General features: G+C 41.5%; 1 protein-coding gene across 4 annotated transcripts in view; it reads right to left on the reverse strand.

Annotated features, from left to right (window-relative positions):
• Positions 1–4,992, reverse strand: part of LOC101713148 (uncharacterized) — a 41,833-nt gene extending 36,841 nt beyond the window's left edge. For 2 of the 4 annotated variants that reach the window (XM_087203802.1, XM_087203801.1), the window contains exon 1: positions 4,840–4,992. Coding sequence is in view for 1 of the 4 variants with exons in the window: in XM_013069078.3 (XP_012924532.2) it covers positions 4,840–4,842 (3 nt within the window). In the remaining 3 variants the exon portion in view is untranslated. The remainder of the gene's footprint in view (positions 1–4,839) is intronic. The other 2 variants (XM_013069078.3, XM_087203799.1) reach the window with 1 other exon arrangement.
• Positions 4,993–24,652: the final 19,660 nt, after the last annotated feature.

Here is a 24,652-nt window from a genome sequence, read left to right on the forward strand (position 1 = left end):
TCAGCCAACATATAGACACGCTAAATTTATAAGAAGTACCAAGAAATACATTTGCTTTAAGCAAACAGACTTGATAAGGCTGGCAGTAAAAATCAAGAGTAAAATGTGATTCATCACTCTTTTATGTTGGTAAATTGCTCGTTTTATATTTGAAGTGATCTGATTTTTGCATCACAAACATTCAAATGTGCCCTCTAGGTAGATTAAAAATATATATAAAAGAAGGGAAGGGAATTAATATGAGAAAATGAAAAAATGGAAACAAAGTCTTTGTTAATAGGAAGGGATGGAGGTGTTGAAGGGAGGGCAGGGGAAGGGGGAGAAATAAGAACCAAGAGAGATTATGTAAAGGTGCAAATTTCCAAAGATGAATGTCACTATATTGTATACCTAAAATGTACCAATAAAACTAATAAAAATATATATTTGTATATATAAAATATGAAAGTAAAATACAAACAAAAGCACTGTATAAGAAAATCTGGGGCAGGTGCAGTGGTACACATCTGTAACCCCAACACTTGGGAGGCTGAGGCAGAAGGATTGCTGTGAGTTCGAGGTCAGCCTAACCTACATAGTGAGACCTTGTCTCAAAAAACCAAAAAACCAAAAGAAAACAAAATCTAGGAGTGAGGAAATCTTCAAAAATGAAATTGTAAAGCCACAAATGTTAAAGTAACTTTGAAGATACAAAAAGTAACTTAGGATTTCCGTTCAGGAAAGAAAACACTTTATAAAATTAACATGCAGATGGAAATATTATGAGAAGGAATGTTGATTCTCTACAAATGATAAATACCTAGAACAAAAAAGATTTTATCAAAAATAATTTCTCACAGGGCCGGGGATTTAGCTCAGTGGCACCATGCCTGCCTCACAAGTACAAGGTGGCGAGTTCAATCCCTAGTACCAAAAAACCCACAAAAAAAGAAATTCTTCATCACAAATATGAGAATATGATATAAGCAGATATTTTATAGAAGGGCTTACACAGAAAATGAAAAAAATGCATTAATAGATGCATAAAGGACAAACAAATGTGGAAAGATAATTAAATTTCTGTATAAATCCATGAAACTCATCAAATTAGAAAAAGTCTAATGTTGGTTGGCTATGAGAAATAGGAACTATTGTTTCCTGATGCTGGGACTGTGGATGGTGTACATAAAGGTTTAAATGGATACATACTCTGCGTACAAACAAATAGGCTCCTGAGCCTTAAGCATCTACGGCATTTTCTCAAATCTGCCTCTAGGGCAGCAAATCAATGTGCTTTGTGGTGTTTATATCAGTGACAGAGCTAGACAAGCCTGCTTTCATATAACTATGTAAACCCAATTAAGTTGTTCTGGAGACAGAGACAGACAGTGGAGACCCTGTCAAGAGTTACATGTACAGCAATGCAAATAAATGTGGAAAATAGTATTAAGTGAATCAAGTGAAATACAGGATGAATTCTCTAACGTGCCCCTATTTGGGCACTCTCAACATATATGTACATGAGAATGATGTGTAGCTCAGTGGTAGAGCACATGCACAGTACTCATCATTCTTCAGGATCTATAGCCAGCATAAATAATGTACATGAAGCTATGGTGCAGAACCCAGAAGTGATAAGCAGGGTCACAAGTGTGGAAAGAAGACACACCTGCATCAAGGCTGTCAAGCAAAGCAGTAGTAATATTTGGGTCCAATATTTCATTCTTTTAAGGACTGTCCTGTGTGTAGTGGGACACTGATCAACATCCTTGACCTCTACCCTTGCTGTAAATCTTGCTCATGCTCTACATCATGATTATAAAAACAAACAAAAAAAAGGTGATATACATTCATGTATTTTCTGATGTGTACAATCATCAATGCCTGAAAAGCCCCAACTTAGCAGGTGCAATATGGACATATAACTCCTGAGTGATAAGGTACCCAGAAAGGGCAAAGACCACAAGAGCTGCCAAAATTCTCTGCACCCCAAACCCAAGCAGAATGAATGACATCACCCCAAGTACTCTGTCTTTGTACACTCTCCTCTTGTCCCCACCACCTGCTCTACTTTCCAGATGTCAGTAGTGTGAAAAGCCAGAACAGGCTCCCCTGCTTGGGTCTGTGGTGACACCCACTGGAAGATAGGAGGACAGACTAAGGGGTGCCTTGAACTGAAGCTCTGTCCTTTATCTCAACTGTGCCTTTCTCTGTAGGCCATTCCCATGGGTTTCTTCAGGATGCCAACATGGGGAACCAGGGGACACTTAGGGGGATTTCAGGAATTGCAGTCTCATGTCACTTATGGAACAGAAAACAAAGGCTCATGGTCATCTTTTTACCTAGAGAGAAAACAATTAGTACACAAGGGAAAGTATCTTAGAAATAAGAGTGCTGGACATGCCTGTCTTCAGCCCATTAAAGTAATGGAAGAGGAAGTGGAATTATAGGAGTGAACAACCCAGTATAGAAAGGCAGATATTGACCTAAGGTTAAAGCAGCTAGAAGAGTTCCCAGAATCAGCATAAATTAGACTAGGAATCAAATGTTTTCTCTTTAGCTTTGCACATGCTTGGTGTCTTGTGTTCAAACTGCTCAGCCCTGTGTCATCATGGAAAAGTCTGATCCTATTCCCTTGTTATGGTAATGTAAGCCAGGGTACGACGAGAGTGGGGGACCTCTTTATAATACCAAAAACGACAACAAAAAAGTCAGCAAAACAAACAAACCCACATATAAACCAAAAAAACACCCCAGCGTAGTCTTCCCTTTTCAAAACAGTACTCATACTATCTCCTGGCTGGGCTGCTTTGGAGAAGCAGCACACATTCTTCAATTACTGTCACACTAAGAACCATCTGACCTCAGCAGAAGAGTTCACAGTTGTAGTTGCTGATTTCACTTCCCTCCAACAAGCCCTGCTCTCCCATTGCCTTTTTACTCCCTTTTGTGCCTTCTATTTTTTAAAAAAAAAACCACCTTTTACTTCTCTTCCTTCATGTGCCTGTAGACCTTAACTATGGGGATTTACCTCTACTTCAGTGCTTGTTTTATACAAAGTTCATTTCAATAACATTTCAAACTTAAAACAATCTGTAGAAACAGTCCAAGAACTATAGCAACTATTTTAGAGATAAGAGACCCCTTTCCACCACTACTAATATCACATGTGCATGTCCATGTAGATAACCTAATTCAATGTGTTTCTCAGTTTGGGTTTAACAGGCAGCCCTTTCAGAAAGTTATCCTTAGCAAGAACCCCTTCCTCTCCCTTGGTAATACATTAACAACCCTTCCATTTTTCTCAGCATTCTAAACTTTTTGAAGGCCTCATTTAAACAGACTAATTGTAAAGTTAGTTACCTTGTGAGTAAGGCACCTAGCTAGGGAAAATGGCCTCAGATAGTTGGGAAGGAAGCCATATTGATAAGAATTAAAATAAGAATAGTGAACTACAGACAGTGGACCCAGAATGAACTTCCTCAAGTAACATGGAATGCAGCCCCTGCCTACTACAAGGAGTTGCAGCCAATTCCTACTAAGCTCCTAAGTTTCCAGGAACTTAAAGTGGGAAATAACTAGTTTTTCTCTAAAATCTGTTTTCTGTAAAATTTACATTATAAGAAAAAGAGCCCAAGTTCCAAATGGTCATTTTAAATACACAGAGTCACCTGTGAAACAACTGAGCAATTACTGTGCTCTGATTATCTATAATTAGCTCTGGATTGAGCAGCCACATGGCCACTCACTCAGGATGCTTCAAAGGAATCAAGGAGCTATTCTTTTTTTTTTTTTGGTACTGAGGATTGAACTGAGGACCTTCCACTTTCGAGGCAGGTAGCGGAACCACTGAGCTAAATCCCCGGCCCCAGGGAGTTATTCTTCATTCCAATAAAAATTCTAAACCTTCTTTTTGGTTCATGACCTCATTCCACAATGTTGTGAGACCACCAACTCTGTTCTTTATCATTGTGAGTAGAGGTCTGACATAAATAAACTAAGGTGATAATTGTTTGGGTGGCCGAGTAGGGAACACAGAGTTCACCACATGGATGGCAACTACTCCACCCCTGAGTTATATCACCTGCAATGTTCTGGGTTTTTTTTTTTTAACCCTAAGGCACTAAAATTTATTAAATGATGCCATAACAGAATTCTTCATTTACAACAGCATTATTTAATATCAAATAAGCAAAGAGCTTCAGCAAAGCAATATTAACATGCATAAATGTATTTAAAATTTCTCTGAATATATCTACCTTTGCATAAACTGCCACACTAGAAATACAAACATCAATGCAGGGCATCACCTGCAATGTTAAACCTTTCTTTGGATTTTCATGGCCCTTATTAACACCTATTATGAGTTTGGCAATATGGGGAAACATTGGAAATTTTGGAATTCACTGTGAATATAAAAAGGCAGTGGTCTGAAGGGATGAGGTGTGGGTATGAGAGCTGGCATTGGCGACATTTATAAAGGTCGGATCTTCCAGGTCTGCTACTAAAAGGATCTAGCTCACCACAGCTGCACCCAGCTCCAACCCATACCTGAAACAGGGTCTCCCTAACACCCCCTCTGTATCTCCCCAGACTGGTGTAGATGAGGCTGTGACTGGGGCCACCCAAGACGGCACTGCGAGGAGGGACTGTCACAGTAGGGACAGGATGCAGGGAACCCGGAAATAACCCTCACCCAGCACAGGGAAAAGGGGACAAAAGCACCAAAGACCAGGAGAACCTCAGGGTCTGCTGAGGCTAAGCAGGGAGGCTGTAGTTCCCCGAAGCTGGTCCTGGCCACCTCTTTTCAGACCTCGTCCCGATTCCATCCCATCCCCGGCTTCTGTCCCACAACATCACCATTGCGTGGCTTCAGGCTCTCCTGGAGTCCTTCCTATGCAGCGCTCAACCAGTAAAAGTCACAGAAGGTGGCCAAGCAAACCAGGGGGCTCTTAGCAATATGCTCAGAGCACGAACTTTAGCGCCATGACACCGGAAGAACCCTCCTACATTGGCCCACCTGATTGGACAGTTCATACAGCCCGCCTCTTTATCGCTGATTGGCTCCTGTTCCATTGCCCTCCCTCTGAGTCAAGAATGAGAAGAGAAATAAACTGCGTGCATGGATAGAGTTCAAATGATAGATTATAACCCAGGAACTTCCGGACCAGGCTCTTTCCCAAGACGTCAACCTCACCTCGCCCAACAATAATTGTATTTAAGCATTTTACTCCTGGCTTTCCAGGGATGCCCCTGCTTTCTTAAAGGATTTAGTGTGCTCTTCCTGAAAATGGAGTCACTTCTGTGCTCAGAAGTTTCCACAGTTAGTGTCCTATGGAAGAATCAATCCCCGATGTAAAAAAACATCATGAGTGCAGGCCAGGACAGGACAAAATGGAATGGAGGGAGAGTAGGGTGTTTGACAGGTCACTATTTGGGAACGAGGCAGCAGGCTTCATAGGATCTTCACACTATCTCAATCTATTTATTTTCAGCCAAGAAAATGAATATATGCCCCCCAAGTGAACACAATTATTGTGTTAATGAAGAAATTAGAGTTAAATGACAGCAATATTCTGCAAAACAGTAAAGATGAAAGAAAAACAAGCATTCTAACTCCATTAGGCAAGTTTCGTACTTCACCAAGGGTTGACCACCTTTAATTTTGAGATCCTGCAAAGAAAACGTAAAAGTTAAATGACACAAGAAGAGATCTTTTCCATGCTCACAAAATGATTTTTATCCTTATCAGTCCCTACTTTTTTTTTTTTTTTTTGAGGAGCTACAGCCCCAGAACCATAGACAAAAATTGCATACAGGAGAGAAAAAGAATATTTAAGAGACAGTTCAAGAAGTTATCAAAGGAAATGCATAGAATCTGCACAGTAGATAATGGCAAGTATCAACCTAAGAGTCAGCACACTGCAATATACTTCCAAATGCAATTCCATTCCCCTCTTTCCATTTCTTTTCCAAAAGTGGAGATGGATTTCAACACGGCCATGACACTTCACTTACCTCTTATTTCTGATTGGTTTCAAACCCAAATCCATTAAGGAGCTTTATATTCTAGAAGTAATACACCTTAGTCATGTCATTTTTTACCTTTACCCAACATTTCACTCTTTAGTGTAGTTTGTACTCATTGATCTCCTCCTCTGTCAAAATCAACAAAACCCATGAGATTTTATGGGACATTTTTCACTTCTGTGGCTCTTCTGCATGCTTATGGCTTGGTTTTAAGTATCTATGCTGAATATCAGAATTATTCCTCTAACAACAGTGTCAAAGTTTTAAGCCTTCATCCAATGCCCTGTAATCATACACAGGGAAAGTGAGTGCTTCCAACACACAGGACCTTGCCTGCATATTAGATTCCTAAATCATCATAAGGACTTTGGGAGGTGCTTTCTGATTGGCCCTGCTTTTCTTGATGAAGCAGCTAAAGGTGGGGAAATTGAATAATGTCCCAAGTCCTCATAGCTAGTGGTAGACTGAAATGTATGTTTGTCTCCAAAATGGGTATTCAGTCTCTGCAGTGGGCTATCTATCCAACATGGAGACTTAATTTTTATATATATTATCCCTCCCTAAATGGTTTCTGTGTACTCAACTTCAACCTGCTATCATGTTCCCACTCCTAAGGGGTTGCTTCCTTGGACACCTTGAATGGGAATCATTGCTTTCTTATTCAACTCAAGATATGAGTTCTCCAGTTTATTATCCATTCCTATGTCAGAATGTCACATATAGCAAAATTAGTAAAGAAATAAAATACAAATTTTGAGGCTGGAAAGTCTAAGAGCATGGCACAAAAATCTGGTACTGTAAAACCCTTTGTGCTGCATGGCACATTATTGAATGCCAAGTAACAAGTGACAAGCCTACTTCACTCATAAGTTTGTCACTTTCATACTAATAACATCATTCCATTCATTAGAGCAAAACACTCATGTGCCCATCACCTTATAAGGATCCTTTATCTCAACTCTGTATCACTAGATATTCAGTTCAAACAATAGGAAGTTTAAAGGGTATATTGAATCTCACACTGGATTACTGATTTGAAACCTCACTTTAGCCAGGAGGAAGTCCACAGTATATACCCCTAGACACAGAAACCTCAATGCCAGTCTCCATTTATTGCTTTATTATAGGTGACCTAAGTAGGATTCAATCTTTTGTTATCCATCATGTGTTTATTTAATATAAATGTTTCTTGTTACATCATAAAAAACATTCATAACAATGATGAAATGGTTGCATGAAAGACTCAAGGTAGGCTCCAGGATTTAGCTCAGTGGTTCCGCCACCTGCCTCCCAAGCACAAGGTCCCAAGTTCAATCCCTGCAACAAAAAAAGAAAAGAAAAGAAAGACCCTAGGTACACTGGGTAGAAGTGTTTTACTCATTATCAAAAAGTCTTGTCTAGTGAGTGGCTCTGCAGAGCTTTAAACACTGAAGTTCATTTTTACCAGATGTGAATAGAATGCAATATCAGCTTTGTTTATTGTGGCATCTTTGTTAAGACTTTGGTAGGCATAAAAATTTTTATACAATAATATTTCAGGAAGTGTAATATCATGTAAAGTATACTTGGGAAGACAAGGACTAGACTCAATTCTATGACCTTTAACATGTCTTTCAGTACTCTTTACTGAAGCATTTGTCTGTAATTCTATTCTTCTCTGTCCCTTTTTGATCTTTCTCAGGCTGAGGTCCTATGAATCGATTTTTTTCCCGTTAAGTTTATTGGTACATTTTAGGTATAAAATACAGTTACATTCATCATTGAGGTCTTGTACCTTTACATGATGTATCTTGGTTCTTATTTTTCCCCATTTCCCTGCCCTCCATTCAACCCCTTCACCCTTCCCCATTTATAGAGACTTTGTTTCCATTTTTTAATTTTCTCATATTTTTCCTTTTCCCTTGTTTCCTTTCCCCTACCCTTCCCACTTCCCCCACTCCTTTAGACTTTTTCTTCCTATTTCACATTATCAATTATACCATTTGAACCTTATTTACACTTTTAGTTTTTCACACCAGAGAAACTATTCGGTATTTACACGTGTGTCCTGTTTATTTCACTTAAGAGTATGGCCTCAATGTGCATCCATTTAGCTATAAATGTCTCTAGTTACTCATTCTTTATGGCTGAGTAGTACTTCATTTTATAGAAAAACCACATCTTCTTTATCCAGTGGATGGGCATTTGGGTTGTTTCTAAGTTTTAGCCATTTCAAACTGTGCTACTATAAACATGGGTGTGCATATGTTGCTGTGGTATGATTCTTTTAATTCTTTTGGAAAGATACCCAGCAGCTGAATAGCAGGGTCAAATGGGACCTCTAGTCCTAGTTTTTTGAGGTATCTCTGCCACAGTGGTTGTACCAGTCTTCACTCCCACCAACAATGGAGAAGGGTTCCTTTCTCTCCACACCCCTGCCAGCATTTGTTACTGGTTGATTTCTTGATAGCAGGCATTCTTTCTGAGGTGAAGTGGAATCTCAGTGTTGTTTTCATCTGCATCTCTTGAATGACCAATGATGTTGAACATTTTTTAATATATTCATTTGCTGGTTTTACTTGTTTGTCTGAGAAATGTCTGTTCATTTCAGATGCCCAGTTTTGAATCAGGTCTTTATATTTTGAGGGTCTGATTGTTTTGAGTTCTTTATACATTCTAGATAGTAGACCTTTGTCTGAGGAACAGCTGGTAAAAATTTTTCCCACATTGTAGGTTGTCTGCTAGTTCTGTTGGTGGTTTCTCTTGCAGTGCAGAAGCTTTTTAATAAGATGAGATCCCAGTTGTTGATTCTTTGTGCAAGTTCCCCTGCTACTGAGGATTTGTTCATAAAGTGTTTTCCTGTGCCAATGTCTTCAAGAGTTCTACCTAACTTATCTTCCAGCAGGTTTAGTGTTTCTGTTTTAATATTTAGATCTTTAATCCATTTTGATCTGAGTTTAGTGCACAGTGATAGATATAGATCTAGTTTTAATCTTTGGGAGGTTGAAATCCAGTTTTCCCAACACCATTTATTGAAGAGGCTATCTTTCCTCCAAAGAGGGTGGTTGGCTCCTTTGTCAAAGATGAGGTGGCTGAGTATGTCTGGAGTTGTTTCTGCATCTTCTAATCTATTCCACTGATCCTGGGGTCTGTTTATTTGCCAGTACCATGCTGTTTTTAATCACAGTAGCTTTGTAGTATAGTTTCAAGTTAGGGATTATGACACCCCCTGTCATGTCTCTGTTGCCTAGAATTGTTTTAGCTATTCTAGTTCTCTTCTGGTTCCAAAAGAATTTTTGGATAGTTTTCTCTAGTTCTTTGAAATATACTGTTGGTGTTGGGAGCAATGCTACATAATTCTAGGGATAAATCATTTGGTTAGCCTAGTTCTCTTGCCTACAGCCCAGCTACAGAATAACTCCAGTTTGGCCTCCAGTCACAACTGAGACTTCAGTGATCCAGTGATGCTGTGATTCTCCAGGACAAGAAACATCCTGGGAGAACAAACATCTGCTCAGTTCCTCATTGTTCTTGGACTGATTAACATCTTGTTTGCCGGAGATGTACCGAACTCTCTGCAAGCCTTCCGTTACACCTTGTTTATCCCAGTGTGAATTATTGAACTCTCTGCAAGTCATTTGTTACATTTGTTTCTCCTGATGTACTGAATAAAAGGTGTGGTAAGCTGGGGGCTTTGTCTTTGCTGCCCAGAGCAGCACTGATCAGACCCAGAGCTCAGCTTCTTCTCAGTCTCATTTTTCTACCTTTCCTGTAATTCACCGTGTGCTGCCGTGGCTCGCAGGAGACCAGGACTCACTGCAGAGGTTCTGGTAATGTCCCCTTCCCCTGTCCCCTACAGTTGGGATTTCAATCAGGATTGCATTGAATCTGTATAGCAGTTTTGCAAGTATGGCCATTTTCACTATATTGGTTCCTCCTACCCAGGAACAATGGATATCTTTCCATTTTCTTATATTCTCTTTGATCCCTTTTTTCAGAGTGCTGTAGTTTTCAGTGTAGAGGTCTTTTGCTTCCTTTGATAGATTGATTCCTAGAAATTTCATTTTTTTGGATGCTATTGTGAAAGGAATTGTTTCTCTAATTTCTCTCTTAGTGAGTCTGTTATTTGTGTACAAGAAGGCTATTGTTTTTTGAGTGTTGACCTTCTACCTCAGCCTCTTGGTGCTGACCTTCTACCTCAGCCTCTTGGTGCTGGGATTACAGGTGTGCACTACTATGCCCAGCTTTAAGGTCAAATGACTGTTGAATCTGTCCTCTGTGGTCTGATTTTTCTCTCTTTCTCCATTTATTTACCAGAGAAAAATAAGTTTTTATTTAATTCTATCATGTCCACAGTCTACTCCCACCTTCATCATGGCTTCTATTATGAGGTGCCTTAGTGTATGTTCATCCACCTTTGCACTGAAATATTAAAAAGTAAGAAAATAATCTGGTTCATTTCTATCACCCATGAAATTTTCTAAGGTCTGAGCATAGAGAATAATGTAGAATAAATGCTTGAGTGTTGTATAAAAGTAAATAGGAATGCTCAATACTGGGAAGAAAAATAGTTTCACTCACTAGAGCAATGACATAATACATGCTACATGAGTTGTATGCAACCTTCCTTAATGTGTTCACACAACGAATATTCTACAATGTGAAAACTGAGGCACAGCAAAAATGTCATTATCCAAATGCACCAAGCTGTTTCCAGATTCATGCTGATATCAATAGATAAGGAGATTATGGCACATAGACAAGAACCCCCCCCCACAGGTCTGTCCAATCAGAGGTGCTGTCAGGGAGGTGAGGACTGTGCTTTCCTCTTAAGGCATCTGTCCCTGATCATTTCTTTTTAATGTCTCAGTTTTTCCTACTGTTATGTGAGGTTGATCAAATGACTGCTATCAGATATGAGGTGATATTTGGTCATTTTTTTGGATTTTAAGTGTCCAAAGAACCAAACTCCTGCTTTTGCCTGAAAAGATAAGGTGTGTCATCATTGAGACCTGGGAAAGTTTTCGCTGTCTAATGTTGTCTGTCTCTCTTCACAGAAGAGAAGCCCAGGGAAAGCAACAAGAAATTGATTTTGAAGATTGTGTAGAGAGTCTCCATCAATAACAAATCAATACATTCTGTTTTGCATGAACAAAAAGAATGCGGTGTGTAAAGAGCCTCCATGATACTGCCCAATGCCCACATCCACTCCATACCTGAACCCGAGCCCTTGGTGCTTTTGCTGTCTGGCTTGTGTGCACCTGGATTATTAATAAAATATGAGCTCATAGACCAACTTTTTATTGGCCAACAAATTGCAACTACCTCTCAATCCTATGACCAATTTTCACTGATGTGAGGAAATAAACATGAGATATACTCTGTTTTGCCAAAAATCTATTGTTACAGCAGTATAAAACTTTCTCAAACTAAAAGCAATTGAAATGAAATCCTCCTGTTTTCCCCCCTAATAATTGCCATCACCCTGAATGGTGCTGAAACAATTTATGAGGATTCTACAGGCACAAGAAGGATAAATGATTCCCTCTCCATGCTCAGCACACTGATATGCCTTTGGTTCAAACTTCTTTCTCTGCTATCAGTGTTGTTTTTAACATTGGGAAATTTCTTTGTGTAATTCAAGCTCAAGCTCTTTCAAATAAAATGTCACCTCTTTCATTTAAGTAGTTGGTTTCACACTCTTTTCTTTCATGTTCTTACAGAATCTTGTCCTTTTTTATTTTCTCACATTGTCAGCACAGTGAGTTTTATATTCATTTCATTTGGAAATATTATACCTGCTGAGAGACAGCAATAACTAAGAACAAAGCTCATCTCTGCCCTCAGCTTCTCAGGGCTCAGACTGAGAAATTCTCTTATATTGAGTATGGAAGCTTGGAATAAAATGTGATAAGGTAAGCCAGGTGTCCATAGGATTTCAGTAATGTTGAAAAATCATGCCAAGAGTTGCAAAGAGGTGTCTGGAAGTGGTGATGTTTAAATGAGACCTGAAGCATATGTATTTATGCTTCAGATGGAGCAATGACAGGGAGAATTAATTTCCAGATAGAAAAGACAGCATGTGAATGGTTGGGTACATGCAGATGGAAATCTCATGATGTTACATTGTGTTAGCACATTCAGAGTTATTAGAGTGTTATCCCAGAAAGTGTTGTCATACACATCTTCACATTCCTGTGGATATTCTTCATGGGTTCTTCTGAGTCAACACCTACAAGTGAAACTAGTAATTAATAAATGAGACCTCCATAAGCTTACAAAACAGTGTGCAAAGTGCATCCAGGGGTCTGTGGCAATGGGTTTATTTTAAGCACGTGTCCACGGCCAGATGTCTGTTTGAATTGTTAGTTCTGCCCGGATGGAAGAGAATGGAGATACATAAGAACTTCAGACTGTAAGCTCTGCATGCCCAGTAGCTTCCTTCTCACAGGTTGAAATTCTCCACCTTTCAACACTAATATTCCTAGAAGGACAATATTATGTGAAGTTTGTGATACTCTTGTTTACAATTGGTTGCCTTGACAAGAAGAGCTTGGAGTGATGTATTTCAAGCCCTAAAGGAAAATAGCCTCCAACCTAGATTGATGTACCCTGCAAAACTATCTTTCAAAATTGATGGAGAAATAAGTTACTTTCATGACAAAGAGCACCTCAGGAACTTCATGAATATCAAACCAGCACTCCAAAAAATTTAGACAATACCCTAGGAAAAGTCAATGAGGATCACAACCCCAGGAAGCCCAGCAGAATGAATCCATTGGGCACGACAAGAAATTAAATGCAAAGGGGGAGAATCCAACAAAAAGAAAAGGTCATGACAATGATAAGTCAATATGTTTAAGTTATAACCATCAATATTAATGGTCTCAATTCACCAATCAAAAGAAATAGGCTGCAGAATGGGTCAAGAAGCAAGATCCAACAATATGCTGCATACAAGAAACATACTTAATTCAAAAAGAAACTCATAGACTGAAAGTTAAAGGGTGAAAACAATACTCCATGGGATGGGAGCCTGAACAAAAGCAGCAGTAGCTATCCTCTCTGCAGAACAAGTGGATTTCAAATGAAAATCTGAAACACTCTGGTCCCAAGAATTTCAGATAAGGGGTAGTCAACTTGTATGTACAAATCTATTGTGAACATGTGTTTTCATTCCTCTAAAGTAAAAACTGAAGAACAGAATTGTTAGTTCTTAACAGTAATACAAGAAATTTCTATATTTTTTTCCGAAATGGTTTTATCATTTTACATTCACAGTAACAGTATTAGTAAGTTCTAACTGGTTCACACCTAAGCTGACATTTGCTCTTTTAAAACTTTTAACTTCATCTCCCTAATGAGTGTATAATTCAATCTTGTTATTGCACTGATTAGTATTTTTCTGATTCTAGTGTTGCACACCTTTCCTTGTGCTGTACTGGCTATTTGTCATCTTCTTGTGTCTACTTTTTAATTGGGTTGTCTATTAATGAGCTGTAAGAGTTCTTTATATATTCTGGTCATTGGTTATACACATTATAAATATGGTCTGTTTAAGATTTTCTACTTTTCATTTTCTTAATGATGTCATTTAAAGTTCTAAATTTGGATGGAATCTCATTTATCAATTTTTTTCTTTTATATGTCAGTTTTTTATATCCTAGGAAATTCTTGCCTACCCTAAATTCATAAATATTTTCCCTTATAATTTCTTCTTAAAGTTTTAGTCTTTCATATCTAGGTTCCTTTCAAGTTATTTTTATATATAGAAATAAAGGGTTGAGGTTAATTTTTTACATATGTTTAGCAGGTGTTCTAGTACCATTTGCTGAAAACACTATCTTTTCCTCTTCTCTTGAATTGAGTTTATGTTCTATAAAACATTAATGTTAAATAATCTTTCAAAACTCAGTGGGTCATATATGTGTGGTTCTATTTCTAGATTCTCTGTTTTATTCCAATGATCTATATGTCTTTCCTTAAACCAACACTGCCTTGATTACTGTAGCTTTAGAAGAAGTCTTAAAATTAGGTACTAAATGTCTTCCAACACTGTTTGTTTTTTGACTTTTCTAGGTCCTTTGTACTCCTACATAACTTTAAAGTTTTAATATCCAATTCTTCATTTATAGCAAGTATACATACACCTGAATTTTTATATATACCTTGTGTTTTCTAATCCTGCTAAATTCAGATACAAGTTCTAGGGGCTCCTAGAGATTTCTTAGTATTTTCTCTGTGGATGATCATTTCATCTACATATAAAGACTTTACTTCTACCTTGCCAATCCTATCCTAATTGTTTTATTTTATTGCCAGACTATTTTGGTTTGGGCCTATGTTTCAAAGTTTAATAGACAGATGAAGAGTAGGGATATTTGCCCTTGTTCTCTACCTTAGGGAGCAAGCACTGTATCTTCTCCATTCATATAAGGCGTTTTTGCTGGAAGTATGGAGTACATGTCTTTAATCTGTTGAGAAGGTTCTGTTCTGCTGCTAGTCTCCTGATAGCTTTTACCATGAAGAGCTGTAGAATTTAGTCCAATGCTTTTTCTCCAACTAGTGACAGGATCATATGGCTTTTTCCTTTCCTCTGTTAAAATGATGACTTTTGGGGGTGGATCTTCCAATGCTGAACCAACACTGCCATCCCTATAACAAAACCACTTTCTACATCCTGCCCAATCTGACTTCAAATAGTTTGTTTTGTTAAACAAATTTCTATCTACGTTCATACTTTTTTCTTCTATTATCTTTATCCAGTTTTAGTATTAGCACGATGTTGATTTCCTAAAATGAGGGGAGAAGTGTTCCTTCTTTTTTCTGCTTTAAATGTTTGATATAATTTATCAGTTAAAATGTTTATGAGCCTGCTGTTGTCATATAGGTAGGTTTTCAAACTAGGAATATGAGCTACCTGTAAATGGCTTAGGGTTATTGTAGTGTTGGGGTTAGGGGTAGGGTTACGGTGATAGATAGCATTGAAATTGAAATGCCTGTGTCTTCAAGTGTGGGTTGGAAAGTTAGTATTAGGGTAAATTCATGGGGAGGGTTAGGGATAATGTCGAATTTTAAGTACCTGGTTATTGGAATTTGGTCCTGCTGCTTAGGGTTAGGGTTAGGATTAGGTTTAGGTTTTGGGTTCCAATTCATGTACCTGATGTTTGGAGTGTGGGTATGATTGTTAGGGTTAGGGTTCTTCTTTTTGTAAGTTCCATGGATAGTGCTGAAATAGAGGTACCTGAAAATGACTTAGTGTTAGGGTTAGTGTTAGGGTTAGGGTTAGGGTGATAGATAGCATTGAAATTGAAATGCCTGGGTCTTCAAGTGTGGGTTGGAAAGTTAGTATTAGCGTAAGTTCATGGGGAGAGTTAGGGATAATGTCGAATTTCAAGTACCTGGGAATTGGAATGTGGTCCTGCTGCTTAGGGTTAGTGTTAGGATTAGGTTTAGGTTTAGGGTTCCAATTCATGTACCTGACGTTTGGACTGTGGGTATGAGTTTTATGGTTAGGGTTCTTCTTTTTGTGTCATGGATAGTGCTGAAATAGAGGTACCAGAAAATGACAGGGTTAGGGTAGGGTTAAGGTTGGGGATAGGTTTAGGGAGATACATAGCATTGAAATTGAAATGCCTGTGTCTTCAAATGTGGGTTGGAAAGTTAGTATTAGGGTAAATTCATGGGGAGGGTTAGGGATAATATCGAATTTCAAGTACCTGGGTATTGGAATTTGGTCTTGCTGCTTAGGGTTAGGGTTAGGATTAGGGTTAGGTTTAGGTTCAGGCTTCCAATTCATGTGCCTGACGTTTGGAGTGTGGGTATGATTTTTACAGTTAGGGTTCTTCTTTTCCTAAGTGTCATGGATAGTGCTGAAATAGAGGTACCTGAAAATGACTTAGGGTTAAGGTAGGGTTAGGGTTAGGGTTAGGGTGATAGATAGCATTGAAATTGAAATGCCTGTGTGTTCAAGTGTGGGTTGGAAAGTTAGTATTAGCGTAAGTTCTTGGGGAGGGTTAGGGATAATGTCGAATTTCTAGTACCTGTGTTTTGGAAGTTGGTCCTGCTGCTTAGGGTTAGGGTGAGGGTTAGGATTAGCTTTAGGTTTAGGGTTCCAATTCATGTACCTGACGTTTGGAGTGTGCGTATCATTTTTAGGGTTATGCTTCTTCTTTTCAAAAGTGTCATCCATAGTGCTGAAACAGAGGTATCTTAAAATGACTTAGGGTTAAGGTAGGGTTAGGGTTAGGGTTAGGGTGATAGATAGCATTGAAATCAAAATGCCTGTGTGTTCAAGTGTGGGTTGGAAAGTTAGTATAAGCATAACTTCATGGTGAGGTTTAGAGATAATGTTGAATTTCAAGTACCTGGGTATTGGAATTTGGTCCTGCCTCTTAGGGTTAGGGTTAGGATTACGTTTAGATTTAGGATTCCATTTCATTTACCTGATGTTTGAAGCATGGGTATGATTTTTAGCGCTAGGGTTCTTCTTTTCATAAGTGTTATGTATAGTGCTAAAATAGAGCTACCTGTAAATGGCTTAGGGTTACAGTAGTGTTGGGGTTAGGGATAGGGTTAAGGCGATAGATAGCATTGAAATTGAAACGCCTGTGCCTTCAAGTGTGGGTTGGAAAGTTAGTATTAGGGTAAATTCATGGGGAGGGTTAGGGATGTTGAATTTCAAGTACCTGGGTATTGGAATTTGGTCCTGGTGCTTAGGGTTAGGGTTAGGATTACATTTAGATTTAGGATTCCATTTCATTTACCTGAAAGGATTTTTAGGGCTAAGGTTCTTCTTTTTGTAAGTGTCATGTATAATGCTGAAATAGAGCTACCTGTAAATGGCTTAGGGTTACCCTAGCGTTAGGGTTAGTGGTAGGGTTACATCAATAGACAGCATTGAAATTGAAATGCTTGTGTCTTCAAGTGCGTGTTGGAAATTTAGTATTAGCATAAGTTCCTGGTGAGGGTTAGGGATCATGTCGAATTTCAAGTACCTGGGTATTGGAATTTGGTCCTGCTGCTTAAGGTTAAGGTTAGGGTTAAGATTAGGTTTAGGTTTTGGGTTCCAATTCATGTACCTGACGTTTGGCATGTGGGTATATGTTTTAGGGTTAGGGTTCTTCTTTTCGTAAGTGTCATGGACAGTGATGAAATAGAGGTTCCTGAAGATGACTTAGGGTTAGGGTAAGGGTAGGGTTAGGTTTAGGGTTAGGTTTAGGGTGATAGATAGCATTGAAATTGAAATGCCTGCTTCTTCAAGTGTGGGTTGGAAAGTTAGTATTACCGTAAGTTCATGGGGAGGGTTAGGGATAATGTCGGATTTCAAGTACCTGTGTTTTGGAAGTTGGTCCTGTTGCTTAGGGTTAGGGTGAGGGTTAAGATTAGGTTTAGGTTTAGGGTTCCAATTCATGTACCTGACGTTTGGAGTGTGGGTATGATTTTTAGGGTTAGGGTTCTTCTCTTCGTGTCATGGATAATGCTGAAATAGAGGTACCTGAAAATGAGTTAGAGTTAGGGTCAGGTTAGGGTTAGGGTTATGTTCAGGGTTAGAGTGATAGGTAGCATTGAAATTGAAATTGAAATGCCTGTGTCTCCAAGTGTGGGTAGGAAAGTTAGTATTAGCGTAAATTCATGGGAGGGGTTAGGGTTCCTCTGTCCCTGCCTCTCTCTCTCTTTCTTCTTTTTCTTTCTCTCTTTCTTCCCTTAACTCCGTGCTTAATTCTTTCCTGCCACTGCGGTTGTCCTGTGTATGGCACTGAGAGTTCTTTCCACATCCTGTAGCCACAGTGGCTCCCAAAACCAGGATAAGTCCTTCTGAAAAAGAGATGACTAGGGGCTGGGATTTAGTCCATTGCTTCCGCCACCTGCCTGGCAAGGGCAAGGTCGCTAGTTCAGTTCCCAGTACCCCCCCCAAAAAAACCCCAAAAGACAAATACATTTCTTTTTTTTTTCATGACTCATAAAAGAGATTGTTCTCTTGATTTGTGCATTGCCTGTGTGACTTTGTATGGTGGTTTGTGTCCAGCAACATCATTGAATTTGTTAGAACAGCTTTTGATCCTGTCTAAAGAGTAACAACTTCTCTTCTGCAGTTTTCTATCTGGAGGGCTTTTATTTCTTTTCCTTGCCTCATTGCTCTGCTTCCCATTTCTAGCACTGTGTTGTGAAGCAGCATTGAGGGGGACTATCCTTGTCTTGTTTACCACCTTAAAGGCTTTCAGCTTTTCACCACTGAGGGTGATGCCAGCTGTGGGCTTGTGATAATGACCTCTATTGTGTTGTCTTACATTTCTGTGCTCTATTTGCTTAGAGCATTTATCATAAAATGATGCATAATGTTAGCATGCGTTCCTTCTGTGTCAGATGAGGTGACCATTTAGGTGTTTGCCCCTAAAGGGGGCAAGAGGAACAGACAGGTTCTGAGAGGACTGGCACTGGACATGAGGTGAGGGCCGTGAGCAAGGAAGGAAGAGTCCAGAGCTGGTCTGCAGGGCTTTCCCTTAATTGTCCCCCATCCTCTCAATCCCACCCGAGCCCTAAGCTGTTCTCGGATGTGGGCCGAAACTGCCCCATGTCCAGGCAGTTGTACACATGTCCAGTCTCCTGTGCACACACTCCATGGGGATGGTTTTCATCTTTCTGTGTGTACAAAACCCTCCTAAGAAAGCACAGTGCAGAGGGTGAAGCCAAGGAGCGTCCAGCCCAGGAGGTTTCTGAATTCTGCCTTCCCTCCCTCCTGGAAGTGCAGGACACAGCTGCTTACCTTCTTTATTTTCTTCAAGTTGACAAGATTGCCCTGCAAGGCAGATAGCAAAAGCGCATGAGAAAGCCTGAGCCATGAATAGCCCACCCCAGCCTTGGTCCTGCTGGAATCGTGGCAGGGTCCCCTGGGATCAGGAGTGCATGGAGAAGGATGAGGACCCTGGGCAGGTTTGGGCTCTGCAGAGGAAGCACAGGGGAGCTGAGGCTGAGGGACATAAATCCAAATGGCAGTTGATGCCAGACAGGGAAACTGAGGCCTTGGAGGGGAAGGGAGTACTGGCCATGGAGGTGCTTCCTGGCCTTGGTGCCCCACCTTCTCTCTCCTCCCTTGGATGCCACCTGAAGGAGAGACTGAGTCCAGCTCAGTCAAGGGCCGTGGCAGCTTTGCAGCCAGGCAGTTCCATGGCTTCAGGATTTGGAAAAGAGGGACTTGGGGTCATTGTGGAGGGTGCTTCACCCCTAGGCAGGATGCACTTGGAGCCTCCAGCACCCAGGGCCAGGTGTGAGGATCTCCCTTGTAACAGCAGGTTGCCGAGTGCCAGGACCTGAGGGTTCAACACAGGGGCCTTCCCTTCCAAGCCCCAGGATCCTGTTCCCAAAGCTGCTGCCCGAGGGTCACTCACATCCAGGTAATCCTTCATCGCCATCTCCAGCATCACCAGGTCAGTGAGGAAGGTGCCAAGGAAGGGGATGGAGCCCTGTGCCATCGGGTGGAGATGACGAGCACCCAGCCCCACTCCCACTTAGAGCGTGGAAGTCCCCCTGAACCTGCACACACCCATCTCCTGCCCCTCTGGGACTCTGAACGAAGTCCTTCCAATTCTCTCACTCCCATCTTCCTGCCGGGCTTCCTGTGACACAGAACACTCCGAGTTACCTCTCTGGTGCTGATTTTCTTATTTCATACTGAGGACTGGAACTAGGGCCTTTGCACCATGCTACATCCCTAGCCTTTTTTATTGTTCACCTAGGGACAGGGACCTGCTGAGGCATTAAATTGCCTAAACTGGGTGTGAAATTGTGATCCTTGTGCCTCTGCCTCCCAGAGTGCTGTGGTTGCAGGCATTGCCACCCTGCCTGGTTTCCATGGGGATGACTGGTGTGGGTCACATGATGCTGTGCCCATCTCCAGCTCTAGCCCATATGTGCTGTGTGCAGCCCTTCCAGGGTCTTGCCCTGGCCTCTCTGATGGAGGCATCACCAGCACAGCAGGGAAAGGCTGGAGGAGGAAGGCTCCCTGCTCTCTGGGTGTGGAATGTCCTGGAAGGAAGGGAGGCTCTCCTGTCCTCTGACTCCTGGGATCTTCCCTACCCCTGGACACTCACCTTCTTCTGCTGCTGCTGCCTCATCTGGGCTCTCTGGGGGTTGTTCTCCAGGGTGGCCTTCTTGGAGAGCCCCTCCTGCCAGGTTAGGCAGGGATGTGGAGACTTTTCTGCCCTTATAAAACTGTCTCCCTGAGCTGAGACCCCACACAGCTGGCTCCTGTCAGCTGGTACAGCTGTTACTACTCGACTATGCTTGGCCATTCACTCCCTGCTCCCATGCTCCCTTGCTTTGTCACCCTGGATGTGTGGCCTGGAAACCCTGAGCATGCTTCCCCATCTCAACATGCACCTGCCTCACAGCATCTCCTGAGGGCTCCATGTTACATAGTTATTGCTGAAATCCTCACCACTCTGAGGAGCATCCAGGAGAAAGCACCTCAACTTTCGCTCCTTGCCACACTGTGCTGCCTGCACAAAGACTTTCCCAGAGCAGTATAAGGGAAGCTAGCTCCTCTCACCCACTGGAAGAACAAGCTCAGCTCCTTTCACCCCATGTCCCAGCACCAGCCCTGACCACTGTCCCCTCCTCTGAGCTCCTGATGAGTGTCTGGAGACCCTGCCATGTCCATGCACAATGGAATAGAGCAGCGTGTCTCAGACAGCATGTTTTAGAAGCTCCTGCCTGTCCCGGACCCCCGCAGTCTCTGCCCCACAGCTAGATGGGAGGCCATGCCCAACTTCACCTTCTCCTATGAATCCCCCAAGGGAGTTCTTTTGGTGGAGCCTCTGCTCAGCCCCAGAGAATGTGACCTCCCAAGTTGTCAACTCTGAGTGATGAGGACATATTTCCTTGGGAAATGGGCTCTGAGATCGGATCAGTTAGGATCTACTATTGAATACATGCATCCTCAAGATAGTTCTAACATCCGTCAGGAGACAGTGTTGCTGCCAACTGGATACTGAAGTAGGAATCTGAAGACCCATCAGTGTGAGCAAAGGAGCAGAAGGAAGTGACAGCACACCCATGAATCAGTCCCAAGTGTACCCACTGACACAGGAGCTGAGCTTCCCCTTGACCACCTGTCCCAGTGGGATTTCTCTGCTATAGTCAGGGTGTCCCCTTCTGTCAGAGCTTTAGTGAAGATGGAAGAGGAACAGGTCCTGATTTCCTAAAATATTGTGGGCCAAGTTGCTGGAGTAAGGAAGCCTTACCACCTCCAGCCAACTGCATGGGGGAAGTCATTTTCCAGCAGGAGGGACCAGCATGGCAGCCAGAGACCTGCTGATTCTGCCAGCTCATCCACCCTCCCTGGAGAGCCCAGTGACATTCCTTAAGCCTCATGTGCCCCCAGGCCTTCAGCTTAAAAAAAGACAGATACAGCCAGTCCTCTGATTCCAGAAGATACAACTGGAATTTCTCAAGCTTCAAATGAGAAAAACAATCCCATCTGGCATAAAACCTTTTCCAATGTCACCTCTTTCTCTGTTTCAAACATTTTCACCCCAGGTCTGAGCCTCAAAATTGCCTTCATGAGCAGATTCCTGCTCTCTGCGTGTCCTTGGCACACAACTTATTGAAATTTTTGAAGCTTTTCCTGTTTGAGAGGGGAAACAGTGAGGAGGAATTGCAGAATAATAGGAGGTATGTGAGTTCAAATTTGTTTTATTTGAGAACCCAGAGGACACAACCTGCCTGAGTGATTCTAGCTGGGTTCATCTAAAATGTATGAGAGCCCCAGGACTGGGATGGGACCTTTCCTTTGACCCTCTGGCTCCCCTCCCCATTTCCACTGATCATCTGTTTGGTCAGGTTTGGCAGTTATGGTTTCAGCTGGGCAAACAGTTCTGTTGCTGTCTAGTGCTCACTTGAAAGACCCTTGTGTACAACTGTGCCTGTCAATTAAGTAACTCTTATGGCTTGTGTCTATTTGTCCCCTCAGAGCCCCATGTGGGGGCAAGTCACACTTCTGAGAGGTGGCTGGATCTAGAGGGTGTGATGCTGGGGTCAATGGAATGTGCTTACTAAATGAGTCCATTCATTAGTTTGGCATAATTCGGGGTGTACATAAGGGCAAGGCCCACCTGGCTGTGGGCATGACCCACCTGAATAGTGTGCATCCTGGACAGAATGTAAGGGACCAGAAGAGGGCTGCTGTTGTTGCTTGCTGCTGGCTGCATCCTCACTACTTTGCTGTTTTGCTTCCTTAGGCCTGCCTTACTCTGTCATCAACTGCTTCTCCTCTCCAATGTTCCTCTGCCATTCTCCCTTCCTTGGAGCCAGACAACTTTAGACTGACTACAAACTGTGAGGAAATTAAATCTTTCCTCCTTTAACTTTGGATGTGGGTTATTTTGTCTCAGCAAAGAGAAAAGAAACTAAGACAGTAACCTGAGTCAGAAACCCAGGGAAGTGAGTGTAGGGAAGCTTAGGGATCCCACCTACAAGGTGATGGCTCCCTGCTGTGTCCCTGGCTTCCCAACCCCTCCCAGGGTCATGGAGGAGGCAGAATCAGATCTATTATAATAGACGGGCCCTTGTGTGCCCCAGTGTCATTATGGACAAAGCCAGGCCCACCTGGATACCTCTTCCCAGGTGCTACTCAGCTGATGGACTGGTGTGCTCTGCAGAGCAGAGATGATGGAATGCAGTGAGAAGTTCCTGAGCCTTAGGCACTCCTAGAGAGAGAAGGGAGGAAACCATTGCATGTAGGGGTGGGGCAGCTGGAGATCAGCCTGTTCCAGTTTCAGCTACCTCAGCTGCCTTTCCCCTCCTGGGTGAGATGATGCCCAGGGAGCCATGGGAGGGACTAACTGGGCCCAAATGACAGCACTCTCATGGAGGAGCATTTTTAAATTTTATTTTATTTTATATTTTTCAGTTCTTTTATTGGTACATTTTAGGTATACAATTCATTTACATTTACCATTGGGTGCTTGTACCTGTACATGATGCATCTTGGTTCTTATTTGTTCCCCCATTCCCTGTGTGCCCTTCACCCCCTCCACCCTTCCTTATTTACATAGACATTGTTTCCTTTTTTCCTTTTCTCATAGTTTTTCCTTTCCCTCTTTTCCTTTCCCCTTCCCCTCCCTTCACTCCTTCATCTTTGGACCTTTTCTCCTATTTCAAATTGTCAATTATTCATTTTAATCATTTTAACCCATTTACACAATCAGTTTCTCACACTAGAGAAACTATTTTGTATTTACACACTTGTGTCCTATTTATTTCACTTAAGAGGATGGCCTCTATTTGCATCCATTTAGCTATAAATGTCTCTAGTTTCTCATTCTTTATGGCTGAGTAGTACTCCATTTTATACAGAAAACCCACATCTTCTTTATCCAGTTCCCAGTTGATGGGCATTTGGGCTGCTTCCAAGCTTTAGCTATTACAAGCTGTGCTGCTGTGAACATGGGTGCACATATATCACTGTGGTATGATTCTTTTAATTCTTTTGGGAAGATACCCAGCAGGGGAATAGCTGGGTCAAAAGGGACTTCCAGTCCTAGTTCTTTGAGGTATCTCCACACTGATTTCCACAGTGGTTGCACCAGTCTGCACTCCCACCAGGAATGAAACGGGTTCCTCTTTCCCCACAGCTCCACCAGCATTTGTTATTGGACGATTTCTTGATAGCAGCCATTCTTTGTGGTGTGAGGTGGAATCTCAGTGTTGTTTTCATCTGCATCTCTCGAATGATGAGTGATGTTGAACATTTTTTCATATATTTGCCTGCTGCTTTTACTTCTTTCTCTGAGAAATGTCTGTTCATTTCAGATGCCCATTTTTGAATTGGGTCTTTGAATTTGGGGGTTCTGATGTGAGACCAAAGTAACTCCATTTTGCTTATGTGAGACCAGAATGACTCCATTTTGCCCAAAATGGAGTAGTGTCCTTTGTCCTCTCACATTAATGATTAAAATGTGCTTGATCTAGGACAAAAGACACAATCTGTAACACAAGATTCCTAAGTTTATTACTCAGCCATCTGTTTACCCAGGAAATGAACATCCTGGGCCCACTATCTGTAGGAACAATCTGTCAATGAGCTGACTGTCAGTACTGGGTGGTCGTGACCATTAGTCACCGTGTCTGCTGACCATCAATACGTGACAGTCGCCCACTAACCTTTGTCCTTCTTTTCTAAAACCTATACGTAATCACCCCTTACCTCTGATGAGTTCACCCAATCAGAAATGTACACTTCATGCATGTTAAGCGCTGACCAATCATTGTAATTGCTAAGTGAAAAATTTCCAAACCTTGCTGTAACCTCTATAAAAACCCCGCTAATTTAGAACTCGGGGCTCTCAATCTTGATCCGCTGTGTCAGTGACAATTGAGAGTCCCTGCTTAAGCTTGAATAAAAGACCCTCATGTGCTTACATCGGAAACGGCCTCCTGGTGGTCTTTGGGACTTCACAATCTGGGCACAACACTGATTTTTTTCAATTCTTTATATATTCTAGATAGAAGTCCTTTGTCTGAGGTACAGCTGCTAAATTTTTTTTCCCATATTGTAGGTTGTCTGTTAGCTCTGTTGGTGGTTTCTTTCACAGTGTAGAAGCTTTTTAATAAGATGAGATCCCAGTGGTTGATTCTTTCTGCTAGTTCCCATGCTGCTGAGGTT

Source organism: Heterocephalus glaber, unplaced genomic scaffold, assembly GCF_053883595.1.
Source record: "Heterocephalus glaber isolate CG9 unplaced genomic scaffold, H.glaber_assembly_v1.0 deba00001806, whole genome shotgun sequence".
Classification (NCBI taxonomy): domain Eukaryota; kingdom Metazoa; phylum Chordata; class Mammalia; order Rodentia; family Bathyergidae; genus Heterocephalus; species Heterocephalus glaber.